The 22,771-nt window shown below is 51.3% G+C and overlaps 2 protein-coding genes across 11 annotated transcripts in view; one reads left to right on the forward strand and one right to left on the reverse strand.

Moving 5' to 3' along the window:
• ARSG (arylsulfatase G) overlaps nt 1-22,771 on the reverse strand; it is a 100,478-nt gene that overhangs the window by 73,269 nt on the left and 4,438 nt on the right. The window lies entirely within an intron of this gene.
• On the forward strand, nt 54-18,708 carry SLC16A6 (solute carrier family 16 member 6). Of its 4 annotated transcripts, none has more exons than XM_043905726.1 (6): nt 54-190; nt 6,977-7,215; nt 10,199-10,342; nt 11,756-11,884; nt 14,121-14,915; nt 16,525-18,708. In XM_043905726.1, the coding sequence occupies exons 2-6, from the start codon at nt 6,984-6,986 to the stop codon at nt 16,773-16,775; spliced, it is 1,551 nt and encodes a 516-aa protein (XP_043761661.1). In that variant the 5' UTR covers nt 54-190; nt 6,977-6,983; the 3' UTR covers nt 16,776-18,708. The 4 variants fall into 4 exon arrangements, with proteins under 4 accessions (XP_043761661.1, XP_043761662.1, XP_043761663.1 ...); XM_043905727.1 differs by lacking the exon at nt 54-190 and adding an exon at nt 4,613-4,730; XM_043905725.1 differs by lacking the exon at nt 54-190 and adding an exon at nt 5,477-6,345.

Consider the following 22,771-nt stretch of genomic DNA (forward strand, 5'->3'; position numbering starts at 1 on the left):
GAGGCGCGGGGGCGGGCGGGGGGCCGGGCGCCCGGGGCTCGCCCGCCGGAACCAACTTGCCATAGGCTGGGGCCCACGCCTTAGGGGTTAATCCTTTCTCGTGTTCCCCGAACTGCTTAAAAGGAGGGGGCGGCCCGGCCTCCGCCTTAATTGGGAGCCTTTGGTGTCTATTCTCCTCCCTCCTAACTTGGTGAGTTGGTTTTTATCATTTTACGTGTTTAAAAGTTTGATGGTGGGCTGTGGGTGATTTTGTGAAAATCTGTGTTCGGGGCTTTTGGGGGGCTAGTGTGGCCGGGAGTGGGGGAAGGTTGGAGGGAGGGAGAGGAAACCACTGAGCAGCTGAGCGTTTTGGAGACTGTGTTCCCCCGAATCCTCTCTGACAGTTCGTAACGCTGGGGGCCCCGGGATGGCGCGCTGTCGCCGGTGTAGGCAGCCAAGAGTTGCCTGTCAGCGGCCCCGGAACAGAGGGTCCGGAAGACACCTAAAGGCAGATCTGGCCTTTGGGTGCCCCCGCTCCGGCCCCGGCGAGGGTCTCCGGGCTGTCGGCAGCGGGGGGCGCCGCGCTGAGCCCGCTGCACGCATTTTCCGCATAAAGTTGTCCGCGCGTCACGGGAGCGAAATGTCAGAGGTACTGTCCCCAGGCTGGCGCGCACGCAGGGCGGCCCCAGAGGCAGCGCCGAGGAAAGTGGGGGTCCCGGCCTCCCCCCATCCGCCGCACACGCCGGGGCTGCCGACCCGGAGGCAGGCTCGACCCCCGACAGCCGCTCGCCTGCCCTGACCGGCAGGGCTGTCAGCGGACGGCTGGTCGCGCTCAACTTCCAAGGTCCCCAGGGCTGCCCACCACGGGGAAGCGCCCGGGGAGCGGAGCCGTGGCCAGGGAGGATGGTCTAGCGGAGGAAATGGGTTGCTTCCTTCTGGTTTTCTTTCCTGCCTTCTTTTTTAAACTTAGAGCCCCACTCTCCCCCAGCAGACAGGTGATAGAAGTTTGTTAGGGGGCACTGTAACTTATCACCAAACGCAAGGGCGGGGGGAGTGCGTCAGTCTCAGAAAAAGACTTCCCTGGAGCCAATGGGGCAGAACAAGCGGTGACAACTTGTCCACCTGGGCGCTGGTTTTGTATGCACAGTTTTAGACACTCCTGGGCAGCTCTTTCTGCACAGAGAGGTTTCTGCCCTGGGAATGGGATTTCTCGGTAATCTCATCATTTTGCAAATCATAGTAAGTGGATTAGGTGCAGGGTCTTGTTTGCAAAAAATAGTCGCAAGTGCTGTGCAGAGATCTTTAAGGGAGGAGTCTCCCCGCATCCAAGCACCCATCCCAGCATCTGGTGGTGGGGACGGGGAACAATTCACCCTGCCTGGTGAATATAGAAATACTTCTTCTCTGAATTAAGGGAAGCCTGTCCAAGATAGAGTTCCAGTATGTAAATAAACAATGCAGCCAAGTGGAAAAGCTCTTCTCTCTTCATGAGAACCACTAACCCTGAGTTTTCCTTCTGTGGTTTCCCAAAAAGGACTTTCCTCGCTGGAGCTCTGAGGAGGACACTTAAATTAGGGGCTCGGTGTCCGCATCACCGTCTTGTAAAAGGGGTGAACCAGTTTAGCCAATGATTCAGAGCGGTTGGGATGGCTGTCCAGGTTAGGCTTGGGTTGTTTTGTTTTTTTTTTAAAATAGATTATGGAGGTGAACTTCACCTAAATACAGACGGGCTCTGACTGCTAGGGCCGGAAACAACTTGTCGAAAGCTGTTCTCCAGGCTACGCCTTTAAGAAGGCTGGAGGCAGGCGGTGGCTCGGGAGGCTGCGCTCACACCAGCGGCACCTCTGCCCACCAGAGCCTGCATTTTGGACTTCACTCTGCTCGCACCCTGGACGAGCACCCTGCTGGTCCATCCCAGTCCAATATTTTGCATTCTTTATGCCTCCAGGGCCAAGCTTTTCTCGGGAAATCAAATCACAGAGAGATTCCCAGCTCTAGCAGCTTTCCAAGCCTTGGCAGAGGAGTCATTTATTTAAGATTAGATGACCAAATGCTCATAGGAAATCACTCCAAATGGCCCAGAGAGTTTTGTTCGTCCCCCTTCCTTTGGATGAACATTAGGGTGAGGGCGGGATGGCTGCCAGGAACCCCAGTTTGGAGTCTGAGCATCTTACCCTCCAGAGTAGCCGCGTCTCACCCCTGCTTTTAGAGGGTGAAACTTAGAGATGAAGTCATTTGCCCAGTTAATGGTAAATAGAAATTCAACAAATGCACAAGAGCCTCACAAAGGCAGACCTGTGGGCCTTGGGTCAAAGGGCTTAGAAACGAATTGAGAAAGATGAAAGGGTCATGTAGGGCCAGGCGGGGTCAGAGGCTATCAGAAGTGGAGGTTTCTAGAGGCAGGAAGGAGCTGAGATCATCCCCGTCTAGTTCAAGCACCCTGTTCACCTCTTGATACTGAAGATCAAGGAGCAGAGTGATTCTCCCCAGGCCACGGGGTCGCGGGACTGTATCCCCACACAGTCAACGAGTATCCCTTCCCATCAGAGAAATGTACCCGTAAAAGCAAACAGATATCACCATGTTCTGGAATTCTCAGAGCCTTTAAGCCCCAGGCCTTGGTCTCTGGCTCTGTTTGCAGAGGCTGACCCGTTTGTCACGCCGGCCGGCCTGCAGAGTGCATAGCAGCAGAGTCTGGGGAAGGTTTATTCTGCCAGCGGGGCTTTGGGGGGCACGAGCCATGCATCGCCTCAGGAGTGCCCCCAGGACACATACTTTGTTCAGTGAACTTTCATCAAGCACATACGATGTGCCCAGCACACTGCCCGGCACTGGGTCTGGAGCCGCAGCCGTGGGCCCTGTGGGCAAGGTGTCCCCGCTGTGTCCCGGCAGCCGGGCTGTGCCGTCACTGTTCTGTGTCATGAGCTCCAGAGCTCCACACAGCAGAGCGTAGGGTGCACTAGGATGATACAGGCGTAACACTGGGGGGTCATCTTCCCTTTAGGGTGACCCCAGTAATAATGAGGAGAGCTGTCCTCCCCAACCTGAAGAATGCAGGTGGAAGTTGCATCTGGCTTCAGGGGAGGAGCCTAGATATAAAACAAAGTTTGGGGGAAAAAAAAAACAAACAGAGGCATCGAACAGCCAGGGGGAGCTCAGAGAGGAAACAGAAGGGAAGCAGTGGCCGCCATCCTGTAGCCAGCTGGCCCAGCACGGATCTCGCCAGCATCGACGCCTGTCCACCCACATCCGTGGGCATCGCCTGGCACTCACGCCTCCCTCCCAGCTCCCTGGGCACCCTGGGCCACCAGGTTTAACCTGAGGAGTCGTGAAATCGGGCACTAAAGGATCAGCTGCCAGAGCTGGGTGGAGCTTTAAAGAGTCCCAAAGCCAGCCTCCTCATTTGACTCGTGAGGCGCTCAGGCCCAGAGAGGTGCAGCAGCTTTCTCCAGGCCACACAGCAAAGGGGTGAGAGACAGAGAGATGGGCCCCCATGAGCAGAACCGAGCGCCGGCCGCACCCAGGGCCTTCTGAGAGGAGGCGGCCTCGGCTTTGTGCGGAGACTGCAGTCTGCTCCTGCTCCTCTAGTGAACGCGGGAGTCGACAGTCGTGTCCGACTCTTTGCTGCCCCTCGGACTGCAGCCCACCAGGCCCCTCTGTCCATGGGCTTCTCCAGGCAAGAATACTGGAGTGGGTTGCCATTTCCTCCTCCAGGGGATCTTCCCGACCCAGGAATCGAACCCGGGTCTTCATTGCAGGCAGATTCTTTACCGGTTGAGCCCCCAGGGAAGCTGTGCTCCTCTGAGTACCACCCAGCTGAAGAGCGCGCCTCTGTCCTGCAGCAGCTACAGAGAGGTTCCTTTTGTCCCCCTGCGGCCTTTATCAATGTCAGCCCAATGTGTTTTTGTTCAGGTTGGCCTGAGCCCGCTATTAAAATGCTCAGATTTCCAGGGCCCCCTTCTGGGTCAGATCGTGCCCATGTGGCCTTGGACTTAGCCGCCACTGCTGGCCGGAAATGTGCCGAGTTCCAGAAGGACGCGGTTGAATGGTTTTAAGATGTGATGGGATTTTGGCCTTAAGGGTTTTTATCATTATCATCGGCACGCGCTGACGCGTGGAGGCAGAGGCCACCTCTGTGCTGTCACCGCCCCCCCCCAGCGTAGGCCCAGGCACCTGGGGGGGTGCAGGGTACCTGGGGGGTCTGTAGGGACCCAGGCCCCAGCTTTTGTTTTCCGTGAGCTTATAACTTAGCTGAGCAAATAGGACAAGTGCGTACAAGTGGACAGCACCCCGTTTTTCAAGGATGCTTGTCCCACGAAGGGACCCCTGAGGTCGAGTGGGTCAGAGGAGGCCTCGTGGAGCAGGAGGACGCGATGGGGCCGCACCTCGTGGGCACCAGCTGTAGGGAGGGGGCCTCCCGCCTGGGGGGCGAGGCACGGCCACGGGCAAGGGGGCTGGAGGCTCCGAGGTGGAGGGGTCCAGGGTGGCCTGGGTGGCCAGCAAAGTCTTAGAAGAGGCAGCAGCAGCAGTGAGGCTGCAGAGGTCTGCGGATGGGGGTGGAGGGTAGGGGGTCCAGCTAGGAAGGACAAGGAACGTCAAGCTGGTCCCATGGATTCCGTCCTTCAGAAAGAGGAAAGTGCTGAAAAAGTCCAAGCAGAACGACGTCATGACGGTGCAGCATTTCAGCAAGATTAATCGTACCAGACACGTGGAGCCAGTTAAGACACCAGTGAAGGAGTCGGGCTTCCAAGGTGGAGCTCAAAGGAATGGCTGAGTCGGGGAACAAGAGGGGAGGGTGACCCGGCCTGTGGGCCCTCCGACACCCCCTCCTCCCCTCCCGGGCTGACCACGGTGCCAAAGCCAACACTGGCGCAGATAGGGTTGGCCAAGAAGCTCAGTCACACTTCCCATACCAGCTCACAGAGACCCGAACAAACTTTCTGGTCAGCCCAATACATTTTTTTCCCCCTTCTCAGTTGTAACTACTCTTTCCCACTACTCTTGGCACGCCTCTGCCCCAGCCGCCTCATCCTGGGGGTGAACTCAGAAAGCCTAAGGAAGGAGGAGGCCTGGGAACACCTCCACTGCTGGAGGGCTTGGGGTTCCCTGTGATAGCGGCTGCCTTCCACGCTGGAACGTGAAGAGGTCAGCTGGTCTGTGACCGTCGGCCTCCACCCCAAGCCACCGAATTCCCTGCTTCCCATCTTCCCCCTCCACTCTCAGGCATGACACGCGGACTCATCAAAACAGAGGCCTTTGCTGCAGGGAACATAAGCTTCTTAAAGTGCCGTGTGCCCTATTTTATGCAACCAAATAGCTAACAGTAAGAGGGTAAAATGCGTATATAGTCCTTTCAAAGTACCAGGCTGACGTGCTATCAATAGGCTGAACAAGATGAAATGAGGTCAGATTTGCTGCTTTGAAAGAGTCTTAGAGCAAATTCTGAATACTGGATCCTTGTATCAGAAACTGACAGTTACTCGCCAGGTGGAAGTTTGTCCTGTTACTTCTCCTTCGCCCTCCGTTAGCAATAAAACCCGCCTTAGTACCTGCGCTCCACCACTCAGGGCTAGGCTAGCTGTGCGTCCTCAAAGGGTTCTTAAACTCAAGGTGGTGTCGTTCAGCCTCGTAAGCTGTGTCCGAGTCTCTGCAGCCCCACGGACTGCAGCACGCCAGGCTTCCCTGTCCTTCACCATCTCCTGGAGTGCGCTGAAATTCACACCCACTGTATCAGTGACGCCATCCAACCGTCTCATCCTCTGTCAGCCCTTCTCCTCCTGACCTCAGTCCTTCCCAGCATCAGGGTCTTTTCCAATGAGTCAGATCTTCGTATCAGGTGGTCAAAGTATCGGAGCTTCAGCAGCAGTCCTTGCAGTGAACATTCAGGTTGACTGGTGGATTGCCATTAAGAGCTCAGAGACCACAGACTCTGATTCTTGTAGAAATTAACGTTTGGTTGGGCTAAAAACACACTTGACTGAAAGCGTACGTAACTGCAGAGGGTTTGAAACGCCCGTGTTTATGGGCTTCAGTCGCCTGCAGAAGCCTTTACACGCCCCTCCCTCCAGGACTAACTGGTGCGTCCCCTCAGTGGTGACACAGCACTCTCTGTTCTGATGTTTGTTGCGACTTGGATGGAAAAGCACAGTGAAGTCGAGGGTAACTGGGTTAAGCGCCCTGGCTGCCCAGACCCCCCGAGTTGGTGGTGCCTTGTTTGGCCATCACATCCTGGAGCGCTGGTCCTGTGTGGAGGAAGTCCAGCCCTCAGACACCACGGGTGACGCACCGTGAGGAGCTCGAGCGTGCTGAGCCGGCTCCCAGCAGACAGATGCCCGCGTTTCTATCTGCCCCACTCCGGCCCTGCAGGTGCGTCCGCACACGACCGCAGGCCCTGATGGGATGGGAGCAGGCAGCTCTGAAGGCACCGGCCAGATGCAGGGCGTCGCCCACACGTGGCCCTGGAGGGTGGCCTGTGCGCCTCTTTTCGTGGGCTTCATTTCTGATCCACATTTCTTCGGTTCAGTTCGGTGACCAGTTATGGTCACCTAACTTGTCTTCGGGTTCACGGTCAGCATGGATGCCTTTCTTCATCCTCCAAAGTGCCTCTAAACATTCTGCCTGGGTTCTTTGTTTGGTTAGTTTTTCCCATTAACTGCCATAGCTTGGAACCTAATTTCCCCAAGGGCTCCATATACAACACAAAGATAGTTCGTTAGGTGACAACTAGCTAGCAAGGCAGAAGGATGGATGGATAGGTAGATGATGGAGACAGATGATGATAGATAATAGATGCCAGATACATAAATAAATGGACAGATATATAAATAGATGGGTAGATATTATTACTATTCAAAGACATTATCCTAACTGCACATGATTTAAATGTTCATTGACCTAAGAACTGTAGTAAGTAGCTCTTATCTGTGATGTCCAGTATTAGAATCATCTGCCCTCAGGCCATTGCTGGTCTAATCTTGGTTTAATTTTTTCTTTTCAGGTTAAGAATGTCCCATAAGAAATTGCAGCTTTGTTGTAGAGCCAATGTTTATACTCAAGTGCCTGATGGTGGATGGGGCTGGGTGGTGGCCGTTTCTTTTTTCTTCGTGGAAGTCTTCACCTACGGCATCATCAAGTCGTTCGGCGTCTTCTTCAGTGACTTAATGGACAGTTTCAGTGAGTCCAACAGCAGGATCTCGTGGGTCGTCTCCATCTGCGTGTTCGTCCTGACGTTCACAGGTTAGTGTCTCCCAGCTTCACGCCGTAGAGGCATGTGTGTCTCGGCAATTCGCCTAATTAGGTAAGCGAGGCTGAGGAAGACGGTCTGCTTGCCAGACTGGACTGCCGTCAGTTCAAGGCACACGTGTTAAGGGCCTCCTGTGCATGCTCTTAGGATCCTGTCGAGTATCCTGAGAACAACAGTAAACTCCAGTTCACTGGGAAGCTAGTCATTTCCTAAAGAAGAAACATCAAAAGGTCCTCAGCATCCCAAGCCCTGGTCTCGTAAAAACACGCTGAGGAAACAGGTGGAAACTGCAGGTGTGGCTACAGGCAGAAGAGAGATGGAATGTGTGCAAGGAGAGCATGAAAAATTACACATGTTGTCCAGAGGGGATGTTCTGAATTCCAAACACCTCTTTCCCTAAAGGAGTTCCCTTCCGGACTCCCAAATCCAGCAGCATCAGGTACAATACATTGTGGTGTAATTCTTAACATACTCACTCTCACTTCATCCCCTACAGACCTAGTAACATGACATAACTGTGAGGTCTCATGATGGTTCATCCACCTATCGGGACTACGGCAGGCTTTCCTGAGCAAGGACGGCCATTGAACTTACCCCTGACAGTTAACGGAGCTGAATTCACCTTCCTGAACTTTAGGTTCACATCCTGACATGGAGCTGTTACCTCTGAAGTTTTCTGAAGTGTCATTCGCTCAGTCGTATCTGACTCTCTGTGACCCCATGGACTATAGCCTGCCAGGCTCCTCTGTCCGTGGATTCTCCAGGCAAGAATACTGGAGTGGGTTGCCATTCCCTTCTCCAGGAGATCTTCCTGACACAGGGGTCAAACCCAGGTCTCCTGCACTGCAGGCAGATTCTCTGCCATCTGAGCTGCCAGGGAAGCCCGAGCGTGTCTAAGTGTACTGTTTTCTGCCCCGCACTGCCTGCACAAGGCAGTTCCACTGTTCTCTGCTGAAGTCAGACTTTCTCCCATTGGTCCTGACACCGTCTCCTACACGTTTCATGGAAGCACTCCTAGTTCCGGTGTGAAGATTAAGATAATTTCCTAATTGGCTGTTTACTTTCTTGGAAAGATAACTTACATGAACTAGAACCAAAATTTTACATTTGGTAACCGAAATAAGAAAATTCCAAAGTTGAACTTTTAGCCCTTTTCTAACCAAAGATAATATAGTCAACAAGAAATACCCAGTTAATACTATCATACCAAAGATCACTGTTCTTGTTTAACTGTAATTGATTCACTGACTCATTGATTTGGCCACGCTGGGTCTTAGTTGCAGCATGTGGGCTCTAGTTCCCTGACCAGGGATCGAACCTGGACCCCCCATGTTGCGAGTGCAATTTCTTAGCCTCTGACCTACCAAGGAAGTCCCAGAAGATAATTGTTCTAAATGCCGTTACGTTATTGTTGTTCAGTCACTAAGTCATAGCCAACTCTCTGCGACCCCAGAGAGCAGAGAAGCAGCAGGCCAGGCTTCTCTTTCTCTGTCCGTCACCATCTCCCAGAACTTGCTCAAATTCATGTCCATTGAGTTGGTGATGCCATCCAACCATCTCATCCTCCATCGTCTACTTCTCCTCCCGCCCTCAATCGTCCCCGGAATCAGGGTCTTTTCCAATGAGTCAGCTGTTCGCCTCAGGTGGCCAAAGTATTGGAGTTTCAGTTTCAGTCCTTCCAATGAATATTCAGGGTTGATTTCCTTTAGGATGGACTGCTTTGATCTCCTCACTGTCCAAGGGATTCTCAAAAGTCTTCTCCAGAACCATCATTGGAAAGCTGAAAGCATCAGTTCTTCAGCGCTCAGGCTTCTTTATGGTCCAGCTCTCACATTTGTACATGACTCCTGGGAAAACCAGAGCTTTGACTAGATGGACTTAAACAGAATGCTTTCATCCTGGTCGCTAATGCCTGAGTCTGCGCACTGCCTAAAAATGGCCCACGTGATTTCATTATTCACTACATTAACTTAACAAATGAGCTGATGCTCTACCAACGTTGAGAGATACGTACGCCCAACCTCAGCAACACGGAGTCCTTTTTTGGTTGTTTTGCTCTTTCTGTCCAGCATGCACCACATTGTTCTTCCTCCCTCCAACTCTGGCGGGTCCCTTGTACTCAGGGGGTAGCAGTGGTAGGCTAAGTAACATATAACTAGGAAACTTATTTTCCAGACTTAAATGTCCTGGGGGACAGAGTGCGTAGAAGCTAAGCCAACTGTAACGCGTCAGCCACTTTGAATTATCCGTCCCACAGCTAGCCTGCTTCTGCTATGCATAACAGAACCCACCATGCTTTCATACCGTTTGCAAAAGAGTCAAGTGGGAATTTGACCCTAAATGGAGCCGTGTTCAAAAGAATCCAAAGCAATGAGTATAGGAACAAAAGAAGTGACATACAGTCATAGGAAATCCCATGTTTATTCCAGAATAACATAAATGTAATACATGTCCAGTTTCATAGGGGCTCCTGGTGGGTCAGAGTCTGTCATCTAAGAAGATGGATGTAAGTTTTAGACTGGGAATCTGGCTTTTTCTTTGAGGAGCCCCCAAAAGAGATCTTAGAGGATGGGATCTTACGACGGACTTAAAGGCACAGAGAACAGACTTGGGGTTCCCAGGGCGGGAAGGAGGGAATGTGGGGTAAGCCAGGGAAACAGGCGTGTGCAGGACGGATGAAGAGCCAGGGCCTCCTGTACAGCACAGGGACCTGTATTCGGGAGCCCGTGAGAAACCTTCGTGGAGTGGACTCCCTGTGGTCCAGTGTTAGGACTCTGAGGCTTCACTCCCGGGGGCCTGGGTTCAATCCCTGATGGGGAACTAAGATCCCACCAGCTGCAGTGCAGCCAAAAATTTGTGTAACTGAGTCACTTTGTTGCAAGTCAACTACACTTCAGTAACAAGTTAAAAAGACAGACTCCCGGGGAGGCTGAGGCTGATGCCTGGGAGCTGAGGCCCGTCCGCTCTCCTCTGCAGCCCCCGTCTCCACCGTCCTGAGCAGCCGGTTTGGACACCGCCTGGTGGTGATGCTGGGCGGCCTGCTGGTCAGCGCGGGCATGGTGACGGCCGCCTTCTCGCAGAAGGTCTACCACATGTACATCGCCATCGGCGTCGTCTCTGGTGAGCGTCTCCCGGGCTGGGACCGTGTCCAGAGACGGTGTGGAGAATGAGCAGTGGGGAAGGAGGGGCTTGGGTCCATCGCGTGTTTCCTCCTCCCGTCCTCTTTTCTCTCTAAAATGAAGGCTCGCCCACGTCTGTGCCTCTGAACGGGGCTCCTCTTCCCAACGCCCAGGACTTTCTGTCTGATGTTGTTTTAATATTTACCGATGAGAAAGAGAACTTCTCTTTCGCAAGAGTTTGCAGGCACAAGACGTCCTTTTCACAAAATAAGGTTTGAATTTCTTTAACCAGCATTTCCCAAGTCTGGCTGTGAGAAGTCTGAGCTGTAGGGGAGGGGCCAGTGCTGGACTGAGGGGTCTGAGAAAACTTTTTCCCTTTTGAAGGAGTCTGTACAGAAGTCACAGATTTTATATATATATATACACACACACACACACACACACACACGTAACTGTATATATATCATAACTATATATAAAAAACTCCATAACTCTATATATAACTCTCTATAACTATCTATGTATATATAAAACTCTCTCTATATGTGTAACTGTATGTAACTATATATATATATAACTAAATACACACATACATACATGTATATATTTGGAAAACTTTTTCCCTTTCACAGGAGCCCACATATTACTCACAGATTATGTATAATTATCCCTGTATATATACACATGGGCTTCCCCAGTGGCTCAGTAGTAAACAGTCTGCCTGAGTGCAGGAGACACCAGAGACGCAGGTTTGATCCCTGGGTTGGGAAGATCCCCTGGAGAAGGAAACGGCAACCCACTCCAGTATTCTTGCCTGGGAAATCCCATGGACAGAGCCGCCTGGCAGGCTACAGTCTAAGGGGTTGAAAAGAGTCAGACCGAGTGACTGAACACACACATATGTATACATAATTCTCTCTATATAACTAAATACATGCACATATATGTGGAAAACTTCCTTTTCAATGGAGTCCATACATTACTCAGATTATATATAACTATATATATATGTACATAGTTAAGATTTGCAGACTTTTCCCATATTTCTGCACATACAAAAACTCATTTATTTCCAAATAGAAGCCTTATGTAAAAACTATGTTTGATAAGGGTTCTGTGCATTGTGGATTATATAAATCTGGGGGGGGAAACTGCAGAAAAGTAGGGGGAAAAAAAATCCCATGAAACAGATTTTTCTGTTCCTTTTTTTTTTTACAACAAGTTTCCCAAAACAGCTCTTGCAGTTTTTCCAGACCTCTGATGAAACCTGCTTTTCTTTGCTCCAGAATGAATTTCTGGGCTCCCTGAATGTAATCATTTCTAAAATAAGCGCCCAAATCCCAGCTCTTTGAACGCACGCCTCGGGCATCAGCCGCCATGTGGTTCTCACTGTCCTGTCGATGTCCCATCACAGGCCTGGGGTTCTGCTTCAGCTTTCTGCCGACTGTCACCATCCTGTCTCAGTACTTTGACAAGAGGCGCTCCGTGGTCACGGCGGTTGCTTCCACAGGAGAATGTTTCGCTATGTTTGCTTTTGCGCCAGGTAAGCGGACGACCAGAGTGTGCGTGTCCATGTGAGCTGGCTCTTGCTCTAGATCGGGCAGAAGGAAAGGTTGTGTCTTCTCTGGTCAGGCACCTTTTCAGGATCTATCCTCCCTTACCCCCATTTTAGGAGTTCAAACATTTTAATACTCATCCAAGTTTACATAAATAGGAAGCTCTGTCTGTGTGTGCATGTGTGTGCATGCACATGCGTGTGCTCAGTCGCCCTGTCATGTCCAACTCCTTGCAACCCCATAGGAAGATACACGGCATATATTCAGCGAGGAAGCTTGAACCATCCATTCCAAAATAGATTTGGGGACTGCTCATACTGTTCTATTTCTCTCCTTGGTCAAAAGAGCCATATTCGGTGCAGATTTAAATTGTGCTGGTAAAGTCGAGTTCATTAGCTGTGTGTGGATGATCTCACGGGGAATCCCCTGGTTTATTTCCCTGTCTCACTGTGAACTTGTGAATCTCACTAGCCAGTGGCAGAGAAATCACCTTGGAGACCTGGATTCGCCTCTGTTCTTTGGTGAATGTGTCCGTGAGTGGCGGTGGAATTGAAAGGAGATGTAGTATTTCGGGGTGATATGTCACGTCTGAAGCTTTTCAGATAGTTCAGAAGAATTAATGTATGCGTGCCTGTAAATATGCAGACAGAAAGCTGTTCATTGTTGAATTTCGGTGATGGCAGGCATATGGGTGTCACTCTCTGCACTTTTCTGTTGGTTTGAAATGTTTCAGAATAAAACCTTGAGGGAACAGTCAGTGGCCTGCGAATCCCCTGAAGGTGGTAACTGCATCTGGGTCGGCTTTACTCCATAGCTCATCCCTGGCACCTGGCGGGCAGGCACCAAGGAATGTTAGATGGAGAAAAGGAAACCAGTTATTGCCAGAGGAAGGTCAAAAGCACTTGAAAATACCCAAGCCTGAAAGTTTGCAATTCTGAGTTTTCCACATTAACGGGGGAAAGAGGTGGGAGCAAAAAAATGCTGAAGAAGTAAATGGAGCCGCCTGGCCCGGAAGACGGGACTGTCTCGCTAAGCCCGTCTTCTTCGTCACCACAACTCTTAAACCGGACGGTCAGCTCTCACAGAGTGAGAATCAGGTGAAGCGAAATTCTCAGGAACATCGTTTCACCTTCTGGGATGATGACGAAGATACTTGGAATCTTGTGGGGCCTGTTTATCCTCTAGTCACTGGGGAGCTTGAAGCCTCCTTCGGCCTGACTCCCTCTCCCCATGCCAGGGTCCCCCCCTGGCCTCCAGGGTGCCTCTAGGCTGGCAGGAAGGTAGGCAGAGCATCCCACAGACTAGAAAGCGGAAAACGACATCAACACAGCTACTGACAACCCTGGACGGTGTTCACACAGTAACTGTTAATTCCGGGATAATCCTATGAGCTTTCCGATTCTTAGTTGATTTTCTCCTTCGTCTCTTACTGCTGAGAGCTGAAGGAGTGGCTGGAGAAGGATCCAGCTCAAAGGGTGGAAGTTCTGTTTTGAAAAGACCAGAGTCAGTAGTCAGGCTTCGCGGACACAAGTCCTTGTCACCTCTGAGGGGACGGCACAGGGGCATCTCAGACGCCGCTGAAGAATGCTCCCAGCCGTGTTCCGGTCGAGGTCTATGATCCAAGACGGGCCAGGGGCCCACTTTGCGTGCACCCTCATGTGGGTCACAAGCTTTGTTCATTTCTTGTGCCCCTGCTTGGAGGAAGGCACCCCCAAAGCTCCCTTGGAAGCCTGGGCTGAAAATGTTTGTTCCATCTTGTCCTGATACATCTTCCTCCTCCTCGAGTCCTAGAAGCCCCCAGGAATAAAGCATGTCAGGTCATCTTTCTTGCTGTGCTGGGTCTTCAAGGCCGCGCTGGCTGTGTCGAGCGAGGGCTGCTCTCGAGTTGCGGTTCGAGGGCTTCTCCCTGCAGTGGCTTTTCTTGTTGTGGAGCTCGGGTTCTGAGGCTCTCAGCCTGCAGGAGTCGCAGCTCGTGGGCTCAGCAGTCATGGCGCATGGCCTTAAGTCGCTCCTGGGCGGGTGGGGTCTTCCCGGAGCGGGGACCCAACTCGGGTCCCCTGCAGTGGCAGGCGATTCTTTGTCCTGGAGCCACCGCAGAAGTCCCAGCTGAGCCGTTACTGTTCCATTAGCCCCTCATCTGCAGCTGTCTGCCTTCCGCTCTCCCCACCCCAAGTCCCCTTCTGACCTTGGTTTTCTTTCTGCTTCGCCACCCGCCCCCTGCAGCCATCACGGCCCTGAAGGAGACCGTCGGCTGGAGGTACAGCATGCTCTTCGTGGGGCTCCTGCAACTCAACCTCGTGGTCTGCGGCGCGCTGCTCAGACCAATCGTCATCGTCGGCACACCGGGGACCCCCAAGACCCCCGCCCCCGAGCACCGGAAGGAAGCGCAGTACATGTTGGAGAACGAGAAGACCCGCACCTCCATCGACTCCATCGACTCAGGAGTAGAGCTCACTACCTCACCGAAGAACGCGCCTGGCCACCCGGCCGGGGCGGTGGAGCCCGCGGCCGAGGTGCAGGCCCGCGGCCGGCCCGGCGCCCCGCTGCTGGACTTCTCCGTGCTGACTGAGAGGAGCTTCATCTGCTACACGCTCTTCGGGCTCTTCGTGACGCTGGGCTTCTTCGCCCCGTCCCTGTACATCATCCCGCTGGGGCTCAGCCTCGGCCTGGACCGCGACCGCGCGGCCCTGCTGCTCTGCGCCATGGCCGTGGCGGAGGTGTTCGGCCGCATTGGGGCGGGGCTGGTCCTCAACCGGGAGCCCATCCGCAAGGTCTACATCGAGCTCGTCTGCGTCGTCCTGCTGGCCCTGTCCCTGCTCACCTTCACGTTCGCCACGGGCTTCTGGGGCCTCCTGGCCTGCAGCGTCTTCTCGGGGGCCATGATCGGGACCGTGGCGGGCACCCACATCCCGCTGCTCGCCGAGGACGACGTCGTGGGCATCCAGAAGATGTCGTCGGCCGCCGGAGTCTACGTCTTCTTCCAGAGCATCTCGGGGCTGGCCGGACCCCCTCTTGCAGGTGAGCTGTGTACACAAAGGAGCACCCTTGTGGGCTAAGCTTCCCCCCTCTTTTCCACGATGGTTTACCCCAGGATACTGGCTGCGGTTCCCTGTGCCCCGCAGCAGGACCCGGGGTCAACCCATCCCACACGTACTCCTCCGCGCCTGCCGACGCCCGGTCCGTGCCGCCGCATCCCCCCAGCCCCCGCGCCCCTCCTCCTCGCCGGTCTGTCCTCTCTGAGTCCGCTCCTGTTCCGTAGGTGCTCTCACCTCTGTCACAGCTGAGATTCCACACACAAGGGCACTGTCCTGTTACGAATCGTGCCAGCTTCCTATTCAAGTCGAAAGAAAAACAGCCTCTATTGATCTTGATACTTGCGGAGAATTTTAGAGGTGTCAGGATGGATGGTATCTGAGCCACCTCTCTTGATTTACTGTGAGGAAGTGAACCCCGGGGCCTGTCAGCCTGCAGCCCGAGGGGGCATCGGCGCCCGGGTCGGGAGGCACTGGGCCTGCAGCCCGAGGGGGGATCGGCGCCCGGGTCGGGAGGCACTGGGCCTGCAGCCCGAGGGGGGATCGGCGCCCGGGTCGGGAGGCACTGGGCCTGCAGCCCGAGGGGGCATCGGCACTCGGGTCGGGAGGCACTGGGCCTGCAGTCCGAGGGGGGATCGGCGCCCGGGTCGGGAGGCACTGGGCCTGCAGCCCGAGGGGGCATCGGCGCCCGGGTCGGGAGGGACTGGGTCTGCAGCCCGAGCCGCCTCAGCATTTGCTACCGGGTCGCCTGGTGAGACGCTTGGCGGGGGACACAGGGATTTCTGACCTCGTTACACTCTGACTTTTTGGAAAACAGGACTGAGGGGCTTCTGTAAGCCAGCATCCCTTCGGGGCATAGCTTTTAGGGAACTGAACGCAGAGCAGCACTCTGCGGATACTCCACTCACTGGTCACTTCGGAACATTTCCTAGTAGGAAGGATGTTTTATATCTTGTGTGCTAAGTCTCTCAGTCATGTCCGACTCTTTCCGACCCCGTGGACTGTAGCCTGCCAGGCTCCTCTGTCCGTGGGATTCTCCCGGCAAGAATACGGGAGTGGGTTGCCATGCCCTCCTCCAGGGAATCTTCCCAACCCAGGGATGGAACCCCAGGTCTCTTATATCTCCTGCATTGACAGGAGGGGTCTTTACCACTAGCGCCACCTGGGAAGCCCCGTTTTATATCTTGGGCTGGAAACAAGTCCTTGAGGTTACTATGATTACACATCTTCTTATTACCCCAGTGACCTGAGGTGGACCAGGGTGAAGATCAGAGAGCTCTTTCCTTTCAGGAGAGGATGTCAGCTTTCTTTCCAAGGAAATGAACATCTCCCTGATCGCATGTTCTAGATTCTAGATCAGAACAGACCCGCCCACAAAGAACATACAAAGTGACAGAATTCTCTCAGGTGCTTGGGGGTTGGGGGGTCCTGCCTGCGTCTCCTCTCCTGTCTAGAAAACACTCCCACCTTCCAAGCTCTTTTTTTCTTAAAGAAGCCAGACAGAAGCAGGAAGGCAGCGAGCCGAGAGGGGGCTGAGGCTGGGGGAGCCTGGGGCGGGGCGGGGTCTGCGTGGCTAACGTCCGCTGCCCCCGCAGGTCTGCTGGTGGACCAGAGCAGGATCTACAGCAGAGCCTTCTACTCCTGCGCGGCCGGGATGGCGGTGGCCGCCGTGTGCCTCGCCCTCGTGAGACCCTGCAAGCGGGGGCTGTGCCGCCGGCCCCGAGCCCGGGAGGGCACGGCCGAGGGTCCCCGCGGGAAAGTGTTGCAGGACATCCCCGAAGACTTTCTGGAGATGGACCTGGGAAAGACGGAGCACAGAGCCCCTGCGGGGACGGAGCCCGTCTGACACCCGCGTCCGGGGCGTCCGGGGCTGGGGAGGACCTGCGGTGGGGGCCGGCGGCAGGGCGGCGCACCACCCGCCCGCCTTCCGAGTGCACTTCAAAGGGAATGTATGCGTGAACCACTACCAACATCCTTCTTGTTTTCTTCTTTAAGTTTTCTTTTTTGCTTGTTTTTTATGCCAAAACAAAAATGGTGGAACACCTTTCTGTACATCAGCCTGGCTGGATTCAGTAGCAACACAAAGACACACAGGAGGAGTCTGGGTTACATTCCGGCTTTAAAATAGGGACATGAATTGGCAAAGTGGTTTGAAGAGCTCTCACATTTGATAAGCTACTATCGTAGAAAATGACATCTGGCCCAGGCCACTGAAATGAAATCGGCCACTCGAAACAAAAAAACAACTTACATCATTTAAAAATTCCTCATTTTCAGAACTATGAAAAAATTGTTTAAAATCCCTTGAAAAATTCTAAAAAAAAAAAAAAAATGAGGTTTCCATTAACACATTAGGGCCTCTGAATTTTCCAGATATTCCATGGAAACAAAGTACAATTTAAGACCAAACCTTTGGCCAGTAAATGGAAATGTTTAAAAATATACGTAACTTGAACTTCAGAAATGTGAAGATGACCACTTCTTTGTACGGCCAGTCATTTACCAGAAGCATTTTAATACAGAACACACAGCGTGGCATTCAGAAATGAATTTCCTATTGCTTTTTAATTATTCAGGAATATGTGATTGTTGTGTCTTTAATTTAAACCACTATTTATTATTAAGTTATTCTAGAATGAATAAAATAATCAAAAGAAAGAAAGTCTGAGACATAAGCAGAATTTTTACCTCCTTTCTGCAATCCTTGACACGCCTCTTAATTCGTAAAGTTACTCTCTAAAAGGCCAAGTTGTAAGGATTCTTCACTTTAATGGCAACGGTGTGTGATTTAAAGGGGAGGGGGGGATGAACAGCAAATCGCCTTAGCTTTTTTAAATGACTTGTTTTATCACCTAAGAATACTTGAGCATCTCATTGTATCAGAATTATATCTCATTGAATTGTTGAAACATTCGCTTTTTCACGACCTCAGCGTTGCAGCGTTTCTGTGCCTTGCACGGGGCAGCAGACGCGCTTGTCTCGCCGCGTGAGCTGCGTCCTAGAGCGCGTGGCTGCTGCGTGTTGCGGGGTCTCCAGGTGAGCCGGCCGCTGGCTTTCTCGGCGTCACACTACACGGACCGCATTTCTCATGTGCACGTTTTTTTTTTTTTTCTGTAAAAGGGCAGGTTATGAGGGGAACAGGTGGGCTGTGTACTCATGTGTCCTGAATCTCACTCTGCAGGTGATGGTCAGAACCGCTGCCCCATCTTTACTCATTTTACTGTTCATTTTTGACAACTCAGGGGGAAAAAAAATTTAGCAAGCCTAGTTTGGTTCCAGGTACACACAAGCTTGAATGTTTCTCTGCACTGAAATGAAAGTGGCATAGTTCACCACCGCCTGCTACATTTTTGTATAGCGTTGGGTCAGCCATAGAAATAGGACAATCTGTAGACTCTGGGGAGGGCAGGGAGGAGGCCGGAGTGTCCGTCAAAGACAGACACAGCTGGGACGAGGCAGGCGGGGCAGATGTCACTGCCCGGAGGGGCTCGCAGCTTGTGGCACGTTTGCAGGCTTCATGACTTCAGCACTTTACTACATTTTTTACTATGAATGTTCGATACAATTTAATATTTATAACTGGTTTCAGAGCAATCTGCTCAAGACGTCCATTCTGTTAAGTGCATGGGAAAAAAAAAATGTATGCCAATTTCAGTATGTCAGTAATCGAGGTTTTTACATGTTTGGAAGAAAATGAAAACAGGATTGCTGATTTGTTCTGTATTCTGTGACATTCTGGTACTTCTAGATTTGCAATAAATGTATGGCTTTTTTATTTAGAGGGAGTGGTTCGTTTTCCATTGACACCTCAGCGTGCGTTGTTGGGTCCAACAAAGGTTTTAAAAACTCAGGGAGGATGTATTTAACATTTTTCAAACCTTTTCTACAAAATCTTTTAACTGTACTAGAGACACATAAATGGTTCTAAGATGTGTTTGTTGAATGTCATTATTTCATAAATGAACAACGAATGAATGAAATGATCTAGTGACCACAGAATGATAGCTAAGCCCATCAAAAGCAACAAGTGAAAACTGGGACTTCCCTGGTGGTCCAGTAGCTAGGACTCCGAGCTCCCAATGCAAGGGGCCCAGGTTCAATCCCTGGTCAGGGAAATAGATACCACATGCTGCAATTAAGAGTTTGAATGTTGGAACTAAAGATTCTGCATGCCCCAACCAAGAACTAGTGCAACCAAATAAATATTAAAAAAAGACAGGAAAACAAAAAACTAGTAACTGTAAATAGTTCAGACTAACCATACGTAGTTACAGAACAGGCCTAAGAACCACTCTAATCTGTCAGGAAACAGCATGACCTCTGCACGTCAGGGGTCCATGAAAACTTTCTGTTAAATTCCAGACAGGAACTACTGAAGGCTTTGCGGGCCCCACAGGCTCAGTCACAGCTACTCAGCTCTGCCTCTGCAGGGCAAGAAGAGCCACAGACAAAATGTAAATGAATGAGCATGGCTGCCTCAATAAAAGCCAATTCGTGTGAAAGAGACACGTGGACCCCAGTGTTCACTGCAGCACTGTTTACAGTAACTAGGACACGGAAGCAACCCAGATCGGCAGACGAGTGGCTAAGGAAGATGTGGTACATATACACAACGGAATATTACTCAGCTATAAAAAGGAACACATCTGAGTCAGTTCTATTGAGGTGGATGAATCTGGAGCCTATTACACAGTGAAGTCAGAGAAACACCAATACAGTGTATTAACGCAAATGGATAGAATTTAGAAAATCGGTAACAATGATCCTATTTGCGAGACAGCTAAAGAGACACAGATGTAAGGAAGAGACTTTGGGACTCGGGGAGAAGGTGAGAGTGGGACAATTTGAGAGAACAGCAATTGAAACATGTTTATTCCCATATGTAAAATAGATGACCAGTGCAAGTCTGATGCATGAAGCAGGGCACAGCCTCTGGGACAACCTGAGGGAAGGGGCGGGGAGGGAGGAGGGAGGGGGGCTCAGGATGGGGGACACGCGCACCCACGGCTGAGTCACGTCGACGCACGGCAGGACCACCACCATATTGTTAGTAATCATCCTCCAATTAAAAAGTTAATTCATGGATCCTGAAATTTGAATTCCATAAACTTTTCACACACTATGAAATACTGTTTTTTTTCAACCACACAAAAATACAAAAACCATGCTTAGTTCGAAGGCTGTCAGGAAAAATCGGCCGTGGGTTGTATTTGGCCTGTGGACCGCTCCACGGCGTCTGTGACACCATCACACAGGTACCACCAGTGGCAGACTGTAAACTAACAGTCCTGATGGGGAGACTGTGGAAACAGTGGCAGATTTTATTTTATTGGATACCAAAATCACTGCATTTTGTGACTGCGGCCAGGAAATTAAAAGATGCTTGCTCCTTGGAAGAAAAGCTACAACAAACCTAGACAGCATATTTGCCAGCAAAGGTCTGTATAGTCAAAGCTATGATTTTTCCAGTAGTCAATATATGGATGTGAGAGTTGGACCATAAAAAAGGCTGAGCACCAGAGAATTAATGCTTTCAAATTGTGGTGCTGGAGAAGACTCTGGAGAGTCCCTTGGACTGCAAGGAGATCAAACCAGTCCATCCTAAAGGAAATCAACCTTGAATATTCACTGGAAGGACTGATGCTGAAGCGAAAGCTCCAATACTTTGGCCACCTGATGTGAAAAGATGACTCATTAGAAACGACCCTGATGCTGGGAAAGGTTGAAGGCAGGAGGAAATGGGGACGACAGAGGATGAGATGGTTGGGTGGCATGGACATGAGTTTGAGCAAACTCCAGGAGATGGTGAAGGACAGGGAAGCCCGGCGTGATACAGTCCCTGGGGTGGCAGAGTCAGACATGACACAGTGACCGAACACCACCAGTCCTGACCAATGGGAAAAGATCATAGTGGTCAAAGTGAGCCTCAGGTCACAGGCGCCAGAGGCAGGACAGATCAAACAGCTGCCAGCCTGTCATCACGTTTCACTTCCTGTGATTAAGGCGGTCTGGCTTCCACCTTGCTGACTAGATAATTTCACTACAAATACAGACTATTTTCTTCCCCAAAATAAAATTAATCCAGCTGTAAAAATGAGTTAAGATCTGTGCTCTTTTAAGACAAGTGAAATGCATCTCTGAATCAATGTTTCCAAGCTTTTAAACAAGGTTATCAATTTTCTACTCCAATAATATGTAAATGTAACATTTATGCTTTTTTAAAAACCACCAGGGAATTCCCAGCTTTTGTGCATTTATCTCCCTTTCCTTTAGCTTAATACCTGGTGATAAAATAGAAAATGGATTCTAACTCGAAGTTCTCATTGTCCAGTCATCCATTCAGGCCACCTAGAAGTGTTTATTACGCCTAGACTTCTGCACTCCTTTTCAAATATTCTAAATCAGAAATGACCATGAATCCTTATTTTTAAAAGCTCCCAGATATATGTTCTGTTCAGGCTCTAAGTCATGTCAGAAGTTGTGTCAGATACGGGGCTCATGAGTATGCCTAGTTTAGAAGGTGTTTCCCTTAAAATTCTAAAAGGTTATGAGCATTAATTAAAACCACCAATATAAAGACAATTCCAACATGGTATATGCTAACGCTCAGCTGTGTCCGACTCTTTGCGACCCCATGGATTGTAGCCCACCAGGCTCCTCTGTCCATTGGATTCTCCAGGCAAAAATAATGGGGTGGGTTGCATTTCCTTCTCCAGGGGATCTTCCCGACCTACAGACTGAACATGCTAAATGGTCACTCCCATGAGTATACATCGTGTTGGGAAAAAATAACTCGTCCCGGTTTCCAGATTTATCTTTAATAGGAGCCCAGTCCAACAGGTGGACGGCACAGTTGCATAAATAAGGAAACTGGCTCCCTCTGGTGTTCAGGGTCTGTCATGACTGCCTGATGGTGCAAAACAAGAAGCGTCAAGGTCAGGAACTTAAAAAATTTCAGTTTTCATGTAAGAAGTCTCACAGCCAAATCACAGTGACCACAGTGGCTGCGGATCTCCTCGAGGGGAAACGGAATAGGAAAACCGACCCCCAGAACGCTACCTGTAAAGGCTTCAAAATGCAGCTCACCTGAACAGGCCCATGTATACGCGTGGCTGGGTCCCTGTGCTGTCCGCCTGAAGCTACCCCAGCACTGTTCATTGGCTACTCCAGTATAAAGTGAAAAGCTTGAAATGAAATACAGCTCACCTGAGATTACTGGGAAACATACAAATTGCGGCGACGAATTTATATTATTATTTATCCACCTTTCCAGCAACTCAAGACGACGACAGACACACTAACGAGACTAGCAGCTTACCCCCTAGAATCTGACCCAAACGTTCCTGTCTCTACACGGGGACTCCCTTTAAAAAAATAATAATAATAATCGTTTATTTTTATTCCTTGACCACGGTGCAGCCACGTGGGCTCTTAGTTCCCTGACCCAGGACGGAACCCTGGCCCCTGCCCTGGAAGCATGGCGTCTTAACCCCTGGACTGCCAGAGAAATCCCGGGGCCTCTCTCCCCAGCCCTGACTCCCGCGCTGACCTCCGGACCGTGCCGCAGCCCGCTTAACCTGCCCTCAGCCAGAGCCCCTGGTGCTCCTCCCCAGACCTGCTCCTTCCTCCACAGATCCTACTGACTCTGCTTTCTAACTACACCCATAGCCAGACCATCTCTGCCAAGTCTGCCAGCAGGCCACCGTCAGTGTGATCCGAGCCAGAGGACTGGTCACCTTCTAGCTGGCATGCCCACTTCCACCCCTGACCGCCCTGGCCTCCCTTTTCCGTAGAGAGGCCTTGCAACAATCCTTTGAACGCACAGGTCATACCTGATCCCGT

The sequence above is a fragment of the Cervus elaphus genome, chromosome 5 (assembly GCF_910594005.1).
Source record: "Cervus elaphus chromosome 5, mCerEla1.1, whole genome shotgun sequence".
Classification (NCBI taxonomy): domain Eukaryota; kingdom Metazoa; phylum Chordata; class Mammalia; order Artiodactyla; family Cervidae; genus Cervus; species Cervus elaphus.

Bases quoted from the DNA above. Each gene is read 5' to 3' on its own strand.
- SLC16A6 (XM_043905725.1), top strand. From the start codon at position 6,308: ATGCCCGCGTTTCTATCTGCCCCACTCCGGCCCTGCAG. The intron at 11,885-14,120 runs GTAAGCGGACGA...CGCCCCCTGCAG, and splicing joins TATGTTTGCTTTTGCGCCAG to CCATCACGGCCCTGAAGGAG. The intron at 14,916-16,524 runs GTGAGCTGTGTA...CTGCCCCCGCAG, and splicing joins GGCCGGACCCCCTCTTGCAG to GTCTGCTGGTGGACCAGAGC.